General features: G+C 47.9%; 1 protein-coding gene across 2 annotated transcripts in view; it reads right to left on the bottom strand.

The window, feature by feature from the left end:
* LOC135528346 (plexin-A2-like) overlaps nt 1–17500 on the bottom strand; it is a 326345-nt gene that overhangs the window by 117808 nt on the left and 191037 nt on the right. For both annotated transcript variants that reach the window (XM_064957364.1, XM_064957365.1), the window contains exon 6: nt 1–102. This exon is cut by the window's left edge and continues 22 nt beyond it. In XM_064957364.1, the coding sequence (XP_064813436.1) occupies nt 1–102 (102 nt within the window). The remainder of the gene's footprint in view (nt 103–17500) is intronic.

Genomic DNA, 17500 nt, shown 5'->3' with positions numbered 1-17500 from the left:
GCGATGCTATCTGGGTACACGGTGGCCTTCACACACTGGGAGAGAGCGGCCGCGAAACGGTATGGCTCATCAGCACGCTCACAACGATCCTTCTGAGAACACCTGGACACACGGACAGAAGAGTGGAGGGGGGCGAAGGAAAGATAAGAGTTAATAAAGGGTTAATGATTGGTGTAAATGTATAGGAGGAAACCCACTTATACACGGACTATACAAAACTAATGACGTAGACTGGGAAGGTGAATCCACTGTCCCCTATTAAATCCTCTTCAATCACTGTATAGGAAGGATTTTGAAGCCTTGAGACCATTGAGACTTGAATTGTGTATGTGTGCCATGCAGAGGGTGAATGGGCCAGACAAAAGAGTTAAGTGCCCCAGTGCGTCAAGAACTTCAACGCTGCTGGGTTTTTCACGCTCAACAGTGTCCCGTGTGTATCAAGAATGGCCCACCACCCAAAGGACATCCAGCCTAGTTGACACAACTGTGGGAAGCATTAGAGTCAACATGGGCCAGCATCCCTGTGGAACGCTTTCGACACCTTGTAGAGTCCATGACCCGATGAATTGAGACTGTTCTGAGGGCAAAAGGGTGGGGTACAACTCAATATTAGGAAGATGTTCTTAATGGTTTGTACACACACAGTGTACATCTGTAACAGCAGCAGCTCAGTGTATCCCTCAACACTTCATTCATTTCTGATTGCCTGGCGCCTAGACCATCTAGTGGTGGTAATCGGTTGCTTAACAGGTTGCCCATTATGTTGTGTGGAGCCAAGCCATAGAGAGAACCCCGTAGAATAGAACAACAGAGGTGATCTAAGGGAACGTAGGAGCCAGTAAGATGTCTCTCGCACCTCATTATGCTAGTCTCACACACTGCCAACCAACCGAGGAGTGCAAGGGTCAGCACAATGTATCATACGCCCCCCTGCCCATTAACCACATGCTGACTCATAGAAACCACAACCGAGACGTTGCCATCATTCTGATGGCGAGTTTTCCCACCCCGTCTCTCTCTCTCTCTCGCTCTGTTCTCTTCTCACCTCTCACTCCACCTTTCCCTTTCTCTCTCTCGGTCTCTCCCTCTGTCTCTATCGCTATCCGTCGCAAACACGGTCTGCCATTTATGATGAGGGTTGCTACCCCGTTTGTCAATTTCACAAGTCTCTTTTACGTCAATAATGGCTGAAGGAAATTATCCTTAATGTGACTTTTCTTTGGAGAGAGAGGCAACAAAGCAGGAAGAGAGGCAGGCAGGTAGGAAGCGAGGCAGGAAGGAAGCGGGGCAGCTAGGTAGCGAGGCAGGTAGCGAGGCAGGTAGGGAGGGAGGCAAGGAGGGAGGGAAGCAGGGTGCTGGGCAGGCAGGCAGAGAATTAGGAAGGCAGGGAGGCAGGCAGGCAGGGAGCTTGGCAGGCAGAGAATTAGGAAGCCAGGCAGGGAGCTAGGCAGGCAGCGTGTTAGGCAGGCAGGGAGCTAGGCAGACAGGGAGCTAGGCAGACAGGGAGCTAGGCAGACAGGGAGCTAGGCAGACAGGGAGCTAGGCAGGCAGGCAGGGAGGGAGATGTTGAATGTACACCTCATGGTGGAGGTACAGGACATTCAGACAGACCAAACCAGAGCGGTCATTAAGCTAACAAAAAGCTCTGCATTGATTTTACTGTGGGGGGAGGAGGAGGGGAAGGGAGGGAGAGTAGGAAGGAGGAGGGGGGGAGGCGGTGGAGAGGTATTGTTGCCATGGTTTCAGGAGACAGCCATTATCTGTGTGTAGTTAAAGACTGACCTCTTGGCTCTCTCATTAGATGAAGTGCATGCTTTTGAATGTTGACTACAGTACACCCCCCCCTCCTCCCTCACTTCCCTCTCCTCTCCTCTCCTCCCTCTCTTCTTCCACTAGCCTTTCATTCACAGCCTTGCCACTGCTTTGTGCCGGATCACTCAGATTCCTGAAGGGGTGGAATGCACACATCCTTAAAAGGTATAGTTCAGGCCTATTTTTGGGTTGAATTACCCTTACCATGAGTTGTGTCTGAAGGGCCATGGTGACAGTATCCACAAGAATTCACTATTTAGTCCTGCCACAGCCAGGAGTTAACATTGTCGAAATGAATGAATAGAAACAGCCGAACAGATGTTAGCAATGCTGCTCTGCAAGCCCAAACTTCTTCAAAAACACTTCAGACTAAGTTTGGTAGTTGTGGAGGTTGCAGGGAGGTTTTTAAAGTGCACAACGCTGAGATAATCGCTGGAATTTTGTCACGCAAAACTGGAACCATTCCGTCATGTAGTTTCACAGCCGCATCTGTTCCTGTGGTTTGCTCTAACATGGACAGTACAGTTGAATTGTATTGCATTGGGCAATCAGATACGGACCAATTCCCAGAGCTGTGAATAAACTCGCCGGTGGCTTGATGGAACTATCAGTGCATTGGAATAATCTGATATTACTTCAAAAGCAACGACATTCTCACTGGGAAGAACTCTTTGCGAGTATTGACGCCACCGAACTCAGTCTGAAGGGTTTTTGAGGAAGTTTGGGCTTGCAGAGCAGCATTGCTAACATCGGTTCGGCTGTTTACATTCATGAATTTTGACAATGCTAATATGCTAACTCCTGGCTGTGGCAGAACTCATAAGTCATGGCTTATTGTGGATTCTGTCAGCATGGGGCCTTCAGAACACAACTCAAGGTAAGAGTAATTCAACCCAAATATAGATTTGGCCTGAACTTTCCCTTTAACACACAAATCCAGGCACGGTCGCACACACACAGTGTTAGTTTAATGGGGCCTTTATTATTAGCTCCTCAGAGCAGCTGAAGACAGTACAGGCAGCACTACAGCAGGTGGCCATGGCTGTAAACCAAGCCCTGTCCAAGGTGCTGAAGTAGAACAGACCTCAGTCAGTCAGTCAGCACTCTGTCTATCTACTGCTACTGATGGAAATCCCTGCTAAAGTCAGTTCTGTTGTTCACATTTAGGAATTTCGACGATGCTCCAGCGGCAGGAGTAAATGATGGATTATTGTGGATTCTGTCAGCATGGGGCCTTCAGCCACAACTCAAGGTAAGAGTAATTCAACCCAAATATAGATTTGGCCTGAACTTTCCCTTTAACACACAAAACCACACAGACAGCACTCTCTGTTGATCTACTGCTACCGATGACAATCACTGCTAACATACTATGTCTAGACTATGTACATATAGAATACCATGGCGGCTGTGTTGGCCACACACACAATCAACACAAACTGGAACGCACGGACACACTATACACACACAAAGAGCAGTGGTTGGATTGTGGTCCTTTAGGTCTTCTACCGCTGCCTGCCCTCTCAGCCTCCCTCCCTCCAGTTAGACAATTACCCTGTCATATCTGCCACGGCTGGGTCCCCAACACACACGCACATACTCTCTCCCTGGCCCTGACAGTGGAGGTTTGGAGGGGGTCTGGCTGATTTCAGCTCCCTCCCCCCAAGTACCATGTTTAAAGACGAGGGGAGTGGAGATCAAGACATCTCTATAATGTGCACGTTCTCGGGGCTGTGACGGTCATGGTATAGACACATTTTCTCCTCTCCTCCGCTCCTCACTGCATGTGCTGCCATAGAAATAGAATGAATAGAACGGGAAGCCCCATTCAAGTCAATGATGGCATAATGGGTAGAGTGGCGGCCATTGCGAGTGGGTTGTGACGAGATGGAGTACAGCTACGACCGGAAGTGAGCTTTCATAGCAGGTTAGCTGAGCATTTTAGCTAACCCTAACCCTGTTCCTAACCTTAAACCTTATTCTCCTAACCTGCTACATGAATTATCCTAACCTGCTGCGTAAGTTCTCCTAACCTGCTATGACATATACACTTCTGGTGGTACCTGTATTCCACCTAGTCAGAACGTTGCGAGTGTACCCATAAAGCGGGAACAACAGTATGTGCTAAAATAGGTGCTGTGATTTGTTGAACTCAACTGGCATTACAAAAAGCCACATCAGTTGGCATCATTTGAATGCACCATGAAAATGATTGCCCATGCAGCCATAGATGCGGTGAAGGAGTCAATGGAACGCAGACGTTCCACTGACCATATTGGTGCACATTCATCAAATCTGTCATGATTCATGTATTGTAACTGGCCCATAATGTGGTTACTTAAGTCCGATTTTGATATATTTGGCTGTTTTCGCGGCATAACATGTAGAAGTTGTCTCTTTTCAGGTTTAGAAGAAGTGACTGCGAAATACTTTCTTCCTGTTTGTTTAAGCTGGTTAGCATAGCTAGCAAACAGAAACCTGTGGCGGTCGCCAAAGTCCTTTTTATCTGTAGTGAAGTTGACCGGTGATGATGACATGAACATGTGTTGGGGTTGACATCCGTACAAACATTTTACTTCTATTTTCACCTCAACATAGTGTGTAATACACATATAAACAATAGCCTAAATGTAGGATCATTTTGCTGGGGGGCTATGAGGGAACTCGTGATCTTTCCAACACGGCCCCCCATGCATTTCCATGGCAATTTCATTGTTTTGGTCGAGTTCGATTGACCTCTACCACATCTATTATACCCATGAGTTTACCAGTCAAATTGCCAGGGTTAGAGGTTCTATGTGGGCTGCTGCAGCATTGTGGGGGGTGTTGCCTTGGCAACCAAATACTTGTTTAATAATAATTTAGATTACTAGCTTGTATACCCACAAAGTCATAAACCCCACCCATTTCTACAATTTCTCTTCTTAACATTTGAATTTAAACCTAAGCCTAACCACATTGCTAAACATATGCCTAACTTTAACCTTCAATTAAGACCAAAAAGCTTTTTTTGTGTGCCAATTTTGACTTTGTGCCTGTGGAATCTGACTTTGTGGCTACAGAAGCAAGTGCAAACCCAACACCTTGCTTGTTCCAGCAAGGAGCAACAAAGTTTCATCACATTGTTAAAAGTCATTTTCATTGCAAGCTAAAGTGTACTGTTAGCTAGCTCGGGTACATTAGCTTGCTGGCTCGCTAGCTAGCTAACATTACATGTATGATCTGTGTAGTAATATTATTTGTATCTCAGAAACCCATTTGCATTGCTAGTTATTGTCTAAAATTAGCTAGCTAGCTAACATTAAACCTAGTTGGTTAGCTTGCAGGTTCATACTATAGAATGTACTGCATTGTGGCTAGCTATGACATTCAGTATGTATTGCTAGTAGTATGGGTTGGGATTATGGTTAATTGTTTAGCTAGCTAGCTAGGTACATGGCTAAACAAAATACTCCACTTTGCCAGATGATTACATGACCCATAAAGTTAGACCAGGTGTGTCTGGGGGTGATTACAGCCATCTATTGTATTTCATGAACATGAGTACATGTCTAAACAATAGCGACCCATCCACTTAGCTTTCACATGACCCATTCATTTAGACAAGTATGTCTGGGCAAGCATCATGTAATAATTACAAAATATTTATACAGTATTATTATCTGGACACTTTCGGTTTTGATATTGCTACTATGCAAATTATGCAAGCAACCATTTCAGTGTACCGTTGACACCTTCTGTATCCTGTGCATGTGACAAATAATCATCGATTTTACTTGATATAGTAATGTAATGCGATGGTGTCATGTCTTATTATGTCTGTTCCTGTCCTTTCTCTTCACTCTGTCTCTCTCTGCTGGTCTTATTAGGTTACCTTCTCTTTCTCTCCTTCTCCAGCTGTTCCTCATCTCCTCTAACTAGCTCATTCACCCTTTCCCCACCTGTTCCCTTTTTTCCCTCTGATTAGGTCTCTATTCCTCTCTCTGTTCCTGCTACTTTCGGTGTCAGATTCTCGTTTGTGTTTCTCATGCCAGAAGCAAGCTATCGTCTCGTTTGCTTCCACCTAGTCCTATCCTGTCGGAGTCTGCCTGGCAGGTGCATCCTGCACTCTACTAACTATCTTTTGTTCCATTGACAACGTCGGAAGAGGATCTATGCCATTCCTGTTTTTTCATTAAAGAACTCTGTTTCTGTTAAAACCGCTTTTGGGTCTTCACTCAAGTACATAACAGAAGAATCTGACCAAGAATGGACCCAGCGGCTCCGGACCCTTTTCACTCCGCCGTCGAGATCCAGGGAGCGATGCTAGGCAGACACGAGGAGGAATTGTCTGCTGCTCGACATGCCGTTGAGACCCTGGCCGTCCAAGTCTCCGACCTCACAAGACAGGTTCACCAACTCCACCTCGATCCACCGCCCACTTCCAGGGTTTCCGAGTCTCCGGAGCCCAGGATCAATAACCCGCCGTGTTACTCTGGGGAGCCCACTGAGTGCCGCTCATTCCTCACTCAGTGTGATGTGGTGTTCTCTCTCCAGCCCAACACTTACTCCAGGAGCACAGCCCGCATCGCCTACGTCATTTCTCTCCTTACCGGACGGGCGCGTGAGTGGGGCACGGCAATCTGGGAGGCGAGGGCTGAGTGTATTAACCAGTATCAGGACTTTAAGGAGGAGATGATACGGGTTTTTGACCGTTCTGTTTTTGGGGAGGAGGCTTCCAGGGCCCTGTCTTCCCTATGTCAGGGAATCGATCCATAACGGATTATTCTATTGAGTTTCGCACTCTCGCTGCCTCTAGTGACTGGAACGAGCCGGCTTTGCTCGCTCGTTTTCTGGAGGGTCTCCTCGCCGAGGTTAAGGATGAGATTCTCTCCCGGGAGGTTCCTTCCAGTCTGGACTCCTTAATAGCTCTCGCTATTCGCATAGAGCGACGGTTTGATCTTCGTCGCCGAGCTCGTGGAAGAGAGCTCGCGTTCTCCGTTGCCCCCCTCTCCGCATCACAGCCACCTGCTGCATCACTGCCACCCTCCTCCGCCGGCTCGGGTGCTGAGCCTATGCAGCTGGGGGGTATCCACATCTCGGCCAAGGAGAAGGAACGGAGAATCACCAACCGCCTCTGTCTCTACTGCGGCTCCGCTGGTCATTTTGTCACCTCATGCCCAGTAAAAGCCAGAGCTCATCAGTAAGAGGAGGGCTACTGGTGAGCGCAACTACTCAGGTCTCTCCTTCAAGATCCTGCACTACCTTTCCGGTCCATCTCCGCTGGACCGGTTCATCTGCTTCTTGCAGTGCCTTGATAGACTCTGGGGCGGAGGGCTGTTTTATGGACGAGACCTGGGCTCGGGAACATGACATTCCTCTCAGACAGTTAAGGGATCCCACGGCCTTGTTCGCTTTAGATGGTAGTTCTCTCCCCGAGATTCAGCGTGAGACGCTGCCTTTAACCCTCACTGTCTCTGGTAATCATAGCGAAACCATTTCTTTTTAATTTTTCGTTCACCTTTTACACCTGTTGTTTTGGGTCATCCCTGGCTAGTTCGCCATAACCCTTCTATTAATTGGTCTAGTAATACTATCCTATCCTGGAATGTTTCTTGTCATGTGACCTGTTTAATGTCTGCTATCCCTCCTGTTTCCTCTGTCTCTTCTTCACAGGAGGAGCCTGGTGATTTGACAGGGGTGCCGGAGGAGTATCACGATCTGCGCACGGTGTTCAGTCGTTCCAAGGCCACTTCTCTCCCTCCACACCGGTCGTATGACTGTAGTATTGATCTCCTTCCGGGAACTACTCCCCCGGGGTAGATTATACTCTCTGTCGGCTCCCGAACGTAAGGCTCTCGAGGATTATTTGTCTGTATCGCTCGACGCCGGTACCATAGTCTCCTCCTCCTCTCCCGCCGGAGCGGGGTTTTTTTGTTCAGAAGAAGGACGGGTCCCTGCGCCCATGCGTGGATTATCGAGGGCTGAATGACATAACAGTTAAGAATCGTTATCCGCTTCCTCTTATGTCTTCAGCCTTTGAGATCCTGCAGGGAGCCAGGTTTTTCACCAAATTGGACCTTCGTAACGCCTACCATCTCGTGCGCATCAGGGAGGGGGACGAGTGGAAGACGGCGTTTAACACTCCGTTAGGGCACTTTGAATACCGGGTTCTTCCTTTCGGCCTCGTTAACGCTCCAGCTGTCTTTCAGGCACTAGTTAACGACGTCCTGAGAGACATGCTGAACATTTTTGTTTTCGTTTACATGGACGATATCCTGATTTTTTCACCGTCTCTCCCGATTCATGTTCAGCACGTGCGACGCGTCCTCCAGCGCCTTTTGGAGAACTGTCTTTATGTGAAGGCTGAGAAGTGCACTTTTCATGCCTCCTCTGTCCCTTTTCTCGGTTCCGTTATTTCCGCTGAGGGCATTAAGATGGATCCCGCTAAGGTCCAGGCTGTCATTGATTGGCCCGTTCCTAAGTCACGCGTCGAGCTGCAGCGCTTTCTTGGCTTCGCGAATTTCTATCGTCGTTTCATCCGTAATTTCGGTCAGGTGGCAGCTCCCCTCACAGCCCTTACTTCTGTTAAGACGTGCTTTAAGTGGTCCGTTTCCGCCCAGGGAGCTTTTGATCTTCTCAAGAATCGTTTTACATCCGCACCTATTCTTGTTACACCTGACATCTCTAGACAGTTTGTTGTTGAGGTTGACGCGTCAGAGGTGGGCGTGGGAGCCATTCTTTCTCAGCGCTCCCTCTCTGACGGCAAGGTCCATCCTTGCGCGTTTTTCTCTCATCGCTTATCGCCGTCAGAACGTAATTATGATGTTGGTAATCGCGAACTGCTCGCCATCCGCTTAGCCCTAGGCGAATGGCGACAGTGGTTGGAGGGGGCGACCGTTCCTTTTGTCGTTTGGACTGACCATAGGAACCTTGAGTACATCCGTTCAGCCAAACGACTTAATGCGCGCCAGGCTCGTTGGGCTCTGTTTTTCGCTCGTTTCGAGTTCGTTATTTCTTATCGTCCGGGCTCAAAAAACACCAAGCCTGATGCTTTATCTCGTCTCTTCAGTTCTTCTGAGGTCTCCACCGACCCCGAGGGGATTCTCCCTGAGGGGCGTGTTGTCGGGTTGACTGTCTGGGGAATTGAGAGGCAGGTAAAGCAAGCACTCGCTCACACTCCGTCGCCGCGAGCTTGTCCTAGGAACCTTCTGTTCGTTCCCGTTCCTACTCGTCCGGCCGTTCTTCAGTGGGCCCACTCTGCCAAGTTAGCCGGCCACCCCGGCGTTCGGGGTACGCTCGCTTCCATTCGCCAGCGTTTCTGGTGGCCCACTCGGGAACGTGACGCGCGTCGATTTGTCGCTGCTTGTTCGGTCTGTGCGCAGACTAAATCTGGGAACTCTCCTCCTGCCGGCCGTCTCAGACCGCTTCCCATTCCCTCTCGACCGTGGTCTCACATCGCTTTAGATTTTATCACCGGACTGCATTCATCAGCGGGGAAGACAGTTATTCTTACGGTTGTCGATAGATTCTCTAAGGCGGCTCATTTCATTCCTCTCGCTAAGCTCCCTTCTGCTAAGGAGACGGCTCAGATCATTATCGAGAATGTTTTCCGAATTCATGGACTTCCGTCAGACGTCGTTTCGGACAGAGGCCCGCAGTTCACGTCTCAATTTTGGAGGGAGTTTTGCCGTTTGATTGGGGCTTCCGTCAGTCTCTCGTCCGGCTTTCATCCCCAGTCTAACGGTCAAGCCGAACGGGCCAATCAGACTGTTGGTCGCATCTTACGCAGTCTTTCTTTTCGTAACCCTGCGTCTTGGTCAGAACAGCTCCCCTGGGCAGAGTACGCCCACAACTCGCTTCCTTCGTCTGCTACCGGTCTATCTCCTTTTCAGAGTAGCCTCGGGTACCAGCCTCCGCTGTTCTCATCTCAGCTCGCCGAGTCCTGCGTCCCCTCCGCTCAGGCTTTTGTCCAGCGTTGCGAGCGCACCTGGAAGGGGGTCAGGTCGGCAGTTTGCCGTAATAGGGCGCAGACTGTGAGGGCCGCTAATAAGCGTAGGACCAAGAGTCCTAGATATTGTTGCGGTCAGAGAGTATGGCTCTCCACTCAGAACCTTCCCCTTAAGACAACTTCTCGCAAGTTGACCCCGCGGTTCATTGGTCCGTTCCGTATTTCTCAAGTCATTAATCCTGTCGCTGTGCGACTTCTTCTCCCGCGCTATCTTCGTCGCGTTCACCCGGTCTTCCATGTCTCCTGTGTTAAGCCCGTTCTTCGCGCCCCCGCTCGTCCCTCCCCCCCCCATCCTTGTCGAGGGCGCACCTATCTACAGGGTTCGTAAGATTTTGGACATGCGTCCTCGGGGCCGTGGTCATCAGTACCTAGTGGATTGGGAGGGGTACGGTCCTGAGGAGAGGAGTTGGGTTCCCTCTCGGGACGTGCTGGACCGTTCGCTGATCGATGATTTCCTCCGTTGCCGCCAGGTTTCCTCCTCGAGTGCGCCAGGAGGCGCTCGGTGAGTGGGGGGGTACTGTCATGTCTTATTATGTCTGTTCCTGTCCTTTCTCTTCACTCTGTCTCTCTCTGCTGGTCTTATTAGGTTACCTTCTCTTTCTCTCCTTCTCCAGCTGTTCCTCATCTCCTCTAACTAGCTCATTCACCCATTCCCCACCTGTTCCCTTTTTTCCCTCTGATTAGGTCTCTATTTCTCTCTCTGTTCCTGCTACTTTCGGTGTCAGATTCTCGTTTGTGTTTCTCATGCCAGAAGCAAGCTATCGTCTCGTTTGCTTCCACCTAGTCCTATCCTGTCGGAGTCTGCCTGGCAGGTGCATCCTGCACTCTACTAACTATCTTTTGTTCCATTGACAACGTCGGAAGAGGATCTATGCCATTCCTGTTTTTTCATTAAAGAACTCTGTTTCTGTTAAAACCGCTTTTGGGTCTTCACTCAAGTACATAACAGATGGAGAGGGTAATGTGAAGAACAACCAGTTGCACCAGAGTCAGATTAGGATATGGGCCACGGACTAGAGTGTACTCTTACCTGGAGTTTTTTCTTCTTGTGGGCTACTACTTTCACCACTTTCAGTCCGGAAATCTTTGGTTGTTTACTACGCTACTTTACTCACTCTGTTTAGCACATGGCCTCACATGTGAGTCCTTAAAGAGATGGGTGGGGCTAATGCTTAAGAGGGCGTGAATGATGCTGAATAGGTGTCGACAAAGAAGAGCTCTGCAATAGGTGTACCAAAATATTCAAGAGCCATACTGTCACGCCCTGACCTTAGAGAGAGATGTTTTATTTCTCTATTTGGTTAGGTCAGGGTGTGATGTGAGGTGGCCATTCTATGTTCTATTTTCTATGTTTTGTATTTCTTTGTTTTGGCCGGATATGGTTCTCAATCAGGGACAGCTGTCTATCGTTGTCTCTGATTGGGAACCATACTTAGGCAGCCCTTTTTCCCACCTGTCTTTGTGGGTAGTTAACTTTGGTTGTGGCACATTGCCCCTAAGCTTCACGGTTGTTTTTGTATTGTTTATTGTTTTTGTCGGCGTCATCCTAATAAAAAGGAATATGGACGCTCACCACGCTGCACTTTGGTCTACTTCACTCGACGGCCGTGACAGTGGGGTTACAAGTTTCAAAGCAGAATTTCTTTCCCATTGTTCCTCAACTGCAGTGTATGATATACCATTTTGTAGCTCTGAGTCTCTACTTTTATCCAGCGGGGAAAAAACACAATTTCAATGTTGCTGTATAAGATTGAATCGAGGTGGTCGGTCAGACATAAATTTTAAACAGTTTTGGCGTATTTCACTTTCATGATGCTCTTCATTCGGAACCGTCGGTAACACAGTAATTGTGCCACAGCCCTACGTTCTCTCCCTCTCACCCCTTCCTTTACTGTTATCGGACAAAGAACAACCAGAACCCTAGAAGGGGAGGGAAGAGTTAAGATGAACAAAGTCAGATGGAAGTGAAGGGGAATGAACGGATGGAGAAAGAGGGAGATAGAGACACTGTATGTACAGTATAGTGAATATTTAATGGTGTTTTAATACAACAACAGATCCACCATCCACAGACTAAGTAGGTGTACATCCTTATCTGTTATGTTACAAGATGGGCAGTCTCCTCTCATCTCCTTTATCTGCTGTCTGTATTGTTTGCCTCAACTGCTTGGATGGACACCTGCTTGGGGACTGTCTCGACTGCTACCCATGTCAATGTAAATATGTATGTACGGAGGCAGACAAAATGCGTACAACTCCCAATGTGCTCAGATCACATCACACTGCCATTTTGAATGAAGAGTGATTACTGAGAACAGCCCTGTGCTGTGCTGCTGTGCTGGGCTGAGCTACATGCTAATTTCCCTCCCAGAACACCCAGATATTTGTGCAAATTAAGTGTTTTTCTGCTTCCTCCCTGATGCGCATGAATATCTATTCAAATTGAGGCGGCGGGAGAGAAAGAGAGGGGGGAAGAGAGCCGTTCAAAGAGCCTAACAGCAGCAGAGATGTTTAGCTATTCAGACTGACTCGTGTTGCACAGAGGCTTGTGTTGAGGTCTGACCAGAACAGAACAACACTCCTGAGTTCAGCACTGAGGTCAGGAAAGTATTGTTTTGTGAGGTTCCCCGGGCATTGTGGCTTCTGTAGTGTCACGCCACAAAACAACAACAACAGCACAGAGACTGGTGATGTTTTATACATCTGCTAAAGGTGATGCATTTCTGAGGCACAAAATGGGCTTGTGTGGTCTCTATGTTAGAGAGGATAGAGAGGATTGGGAGGAGAGAGGGGAGAGAGAGGAGAGAGGAGAGAGGGGAGAAGGGAGAGGGGAGAGAGGATAGAGGAGAGAGAAGATAGAGAGAGGAGAGAGGGGAGAGAGAGGAGAGAGGAGAGAGGGGAGAAGGGAGAGAGGATAGAAGAGAGAGAAGATAGAGAGAGGAGAGAGGATAGAGAGGAGAGAAAGGAGAGAGGGGAGAGAGGATAGAGAGTATAGAGAAGATAGAGAGGAGAGGGGATAGAGCGAGAGAGAGATATGGAGAGATGGAGAAAAGAGGCAAAGTGAGGGAGAGAGAGAAGAGGGCGAGAGCAAGATGGACAGAAACAGAGAGATAGTGAGAGTAATGGAAAGAGAGATGGAGGTGGGTAAAGAGAAATGGCAGGCTCGCTAACAGGCTCCAGTAAAGAGGAACCAGATCTTTATTAATAATTGGCTTATGAGTAATACCGTAATTGGATCCCCTTCCCCTCCGCCCCTTCCCCATATCTCTGGCTGTAAATGAAACGACGGAGGGAGGGAGGGAGGGAGGGAGGGAGGGGGAGGGAGGGAGGGAGGGAGGGAGGGAGGGAGGGAGGGAGGGAGGGAGGGAGGGAGGGAGGGAGGGAGGGAGGGAGGGGAGACTGGGCGTAAGATAAAGTTGATATGATCTTGGCCTGGTTTCCATATCAAACCCATCTCCATGGTAATAACAATGCGATAGGTAAATATGCCATCATAATGAATAATAATGGTACTGACTCAGATAGTTACATGGCACTATTGATATGTAGGGATTTGTTGTTGATCAATATCTCATTAACAGTTGATTTGGGAGGGAGATTGATGCAGTGTCAGTAGCACCTAGTGCTGACTGTAGAACACACTGTTAACCTGGCCATTAGACACACTGAGACACCCTCAATGGCCCAATACAGCCATTATCATTACCTGCCCCATTGGGAAACTACTCAACATTTTATGCTTTCTGTGCTAGAGATCATTCAGTACTCGTTAGTGAGAGGCTACTGCAGTGTTTCCCAAACTCGCCTCCCCCCCACGTTTTGTTTTTTACCCTAGCCCGACACAGCTGGTTCCAGTAACCAACTCATCATCAAGCTCTGATGTTTGGAATCAGCTGTCTTGTGCAAGGCTAAAAACCAAACGTGGGGGGGGGGGGGAGTTTGGGAAACACTGCAGTAGCCTCTCACTAACGAGTACTGAATGATCTCTAGCACAGAAAGCATAAAATGTCCACTAGTTTCCCAATGGGGACAACAATTAGGCAGGTGATGATGATGGCTGTATTGGGCCATTGAGGGTGTGTCAGTGTGGGCTACTGTACAGTGTCTAGGATGGCACAAAGGCTACTGGAGTCTATAGAACTGCCATTCAAATCATGATGGGCCAAGACAGTAGCCATGTGCTAAACTCCCTACTGTTGCCAATTAGCAGTAATGCAATAAAGACTGTTTAATTAGACCTAATGTATATGAGACAAGAGGATTAGAAATAGGAGCGCTATAATTTAAGAAACACTGTTTAAACACGGACCATGTCCTAAATCAATTCCTCTGTAATAAAGATTTGGGCCAAGTCCCAAACCCCTGACGGAGGGCTTGGTGATGTAGTAAGACTGTGCATGGCTTGCCAGGGTGCTGAACAAATCAATGGACAGCGTTTACACTAATCACATTGATTTGTGGATGTGGTGGATGGATGCTGCTCTGGTGGTGAAGGAACAGAGGTTACAGGGCGGGAGAGATGGGTGGATGGAGAGAGAGAGAGAGAGAGAGAGAGAGAGAGACAGAGAGAGAGAGAGAGAGAGAAAGAGAGAGAGAGAGAAAGAGAGGGCGAGAGAGAAAACGAGATAAAGAGAGAGAGATTGTAAATTCATCTTCAACCCAGGTGGTACTTCAGCTGGGCAGTGACAGTGCCAACTCCTACACTACAGCTGATGCTCTGTGCTGCCCAGTAGGACATTGTGAGGGGGTATATCTGCAGATAGACAGACAACATCCCATCACCAACAGTAGTTTGTGTGTCTGTGTGTTCGTGTTTATTTTATTTTACCAGGTAAGTTGACTGAGAACACATTCTCATTTACAGCAACAACCTGGAATAGTTACAGGGGGGAATGAGCCAATTGTAAGCTGGGATGATTAGGTGGCCATGGTGGTTTGAGAGACAGATTGGGGATTTAGCCAGGACACCAGGATTAACACCCCTACTGTACACCCCTATAAGTGCCATGGGCTCTTTAGTGACTACAAAGAGTCAGGACACCCGTTTAATGTCCCATCCGAAAGACGGCACCCTACACAGGATAATGTCCCCAATCACTGCCCTGGGGTATTGGGATATTTTGTAGAACCTCAGGAAAGAGTGCCTCCTACTAGCCCTCCAACACCACTTCCAGCAGCATCTGGTCTCCCATCTAGGGAGCGACCAGGACCAACCCTGCTTAGCTTCAGAAACAAGCCAGCAGTGGGATGCAGGGTGGTATGCTGCTGGGATGTGTGTGTGTGCCCACAGCTTTGCCCATCAAAGACTGAGTCACGCTGTGCAGAGGGCCTCATCCTTCAATCGACTGCAGCCACCATGCAAACACGCCTCTGTAAAACAATGAGCTTTTTATGGACTGAGTCAGAAAATGAGGCCTCATCCAATGAGATTTTTGGACGGACTAAGGAAAACAAGGCTCATCCAATGAGGTCCACGGACTGGCTATGAGCCTGTCTCTGCCTTCCATAAATGTGACATAATGCTGTGTTACTGTACGCTCGCTGATCTACTCTCCTCCAACTAGTCTACCCTGCACTTTCATCAGCAACCTTCATTCTGGGTGATCCCTCCCCCCTCCTCCTCATCCTCCACCCTTCCTCAGCCATCACATCTCCTCTCCAGATCAAAACCAGAGTTCAATCGTGACAAATCAGACCATCTATGTGAAGCTAGCCACAATAAGGATTAGCCACAATAATGGACTTCTCTGATAGCCTTCAAAATAAAAGTATGGAGGGCCTCCCGGGTGGCGCAGTGGTTAAGGGTGCTGTACTGCAGCGCCAGCTGTGCCACCAGAGACCCTGGGTTCGCGCCCAGGCTCCCCCGCAACCGGCAGCGACCAGGATGTCCGTGGGGCAACACACAATTGGCCTAGCCTCATCCGGGTTAGGGAGGGCTTGGCCGGTAGGGAAATCCTTGTCTCATCACACACCAGCAACTCCCGTGGCGGGCCGGGCGCAGCATGCGCTAACCAAGGCTTGTCCAGCTTTGACAGTGCTACTGTATCTTTTTGACATGCAAAGACCCAAAGGGTGTTCCATAGTATGTATGTCGTGAAGCTAATAGCAGTGACGCTATTACTGTGTAACTCCGGTAGGGGAACATCTGACAAATAGTGCACTTGGTAGTGTACCGGTGCTCGACCAGTTGGCGAAAGCCAACATCACCCACGACAGAGAACAGTTGATCATCGAGGGCAATGAATTCCATTATCTTGGCTTTAATGGATTTCGCCTTTGAGTTGTCTCGCTGAAATGTTGTTACTCTTTCAACTGCTTGACTGCTCGATCCACACAGCAGACATTGTGGGCTCGGTTAGGAACGCTGTGGTGTACGTGTAGTGCAAAATCTTACATGGCTTTATGACTTTGAAGTAATAATTACTTATAATTACTTCGCCACCATGGCCTATTGATTGCCTTACCTCCCTTATCCTACCTCATTTGCACATGCTCTATATGGACTTTTCTACTGTATTATTGTTTTATTGTTTTTTTAACATTGTTGTTAAACTAGATATCTAGGCATTTTTAGCTAATATCGACCGATTCCGATATGTTCACCGATATATCGTGCATCCCTAGCTCTGAATGGTGAAGACGGTTGTCAGACCAGGTCGCCAGTTAACCAACTGCTGCTGGTCCATTAACCTTTTGAAACTCTAGGGGCGCAATTTCATTTTTGGATGAAAAACGTTCCCGTTTTAAACAAGATATTTTGTCACAAAAAGATGCTCGACTATGCATATAATTGCTACTGTTCGAAAGAAAACACTCTGACGTGTCCAGAAATACAAAGATCTTCTCTGTGCGTGCCCTTTAACGTGAGCTTCAGGCAAAACCAAGATGAGATGGCATCCAGGAAATGACAAGGATTTTTGAGGCTCTGTTTGTCATGATCTCCTTATATGGCTGTGAACGCAAGAGGAATGAGTCTGCCCTTTCTGTCGTTTCCCCAAGGTGTCTGCAGCATTGTGACGTATTTGTAGGCAGATCATTGGAAGATTGACCATAAGAGACCACATTTACCACATGTCCGCCCGGTGTCCTGCGCCGAAATTGGTGCGCAAAATTCACCTGCCAGTATTTTTCCAAACAATACAGAGAGTAAAGCAAGCTTCCACGAACTGCATGTCAATGAAGAGATATGTGAAAAAACACCTTGAGGACTGATTCCAAACAACGTTTGCCATGTTTCGGTCGATATTATGTAGTTAATCCGGAAAAAGTTTTACGTTGTAGGTGACTGCATTTTCGGTTCGTTTCAGTAGCCAGGCGCAATGTAGAAAACGGAACGATTTCTCCTACACACAGACGCTTTCAGGAAACACTGCGCATTTGGTGTGTAACTGAGAGTCTCCTCATTGAAAACATCAGAAGCTCTTCAAAGGTAAATGATTTTATTTATTTGGTTATCTGGTTTTTGTGAAAATGTTGCGTGCTACATGTTATTCAAAATGCATTGCTAGCTTTGCATACTCTTACACAAATTAGTCAATTTCTATGGTTCAAAAGCATATTTTGAAAATCTGAGATGACAGTGTTGTTAAGAAAAGGCTAAGCTTGAGAGCAGATGCATTATTTTCATTTTATTTGCGATTTTCAGAAATCGTTAACGTTACATTATGCTAATGAGCTTCAGGCTATAACTGTATACAG

This window comes from Oncorhynchus masou, chromosome 33, assembly GCF_036934945.1.
Source record: "Oncorhynchus masou masou isolate Uvic2021 chromosome 33, UVic_Omas_1.1, whole genome shotgun sequence".
NCBI classification, from domain to species: Eukaryota; Metazoa; Chordata; class Actinopteri; order Salmoniformes; family Salmonidae; genus Oncorhynchus; species Oncorhynchus masou.
Note: the sequence above shows the minus strand (reverse complement) of the source record. Positions and strands in the feature narration are given on the sequence as shown.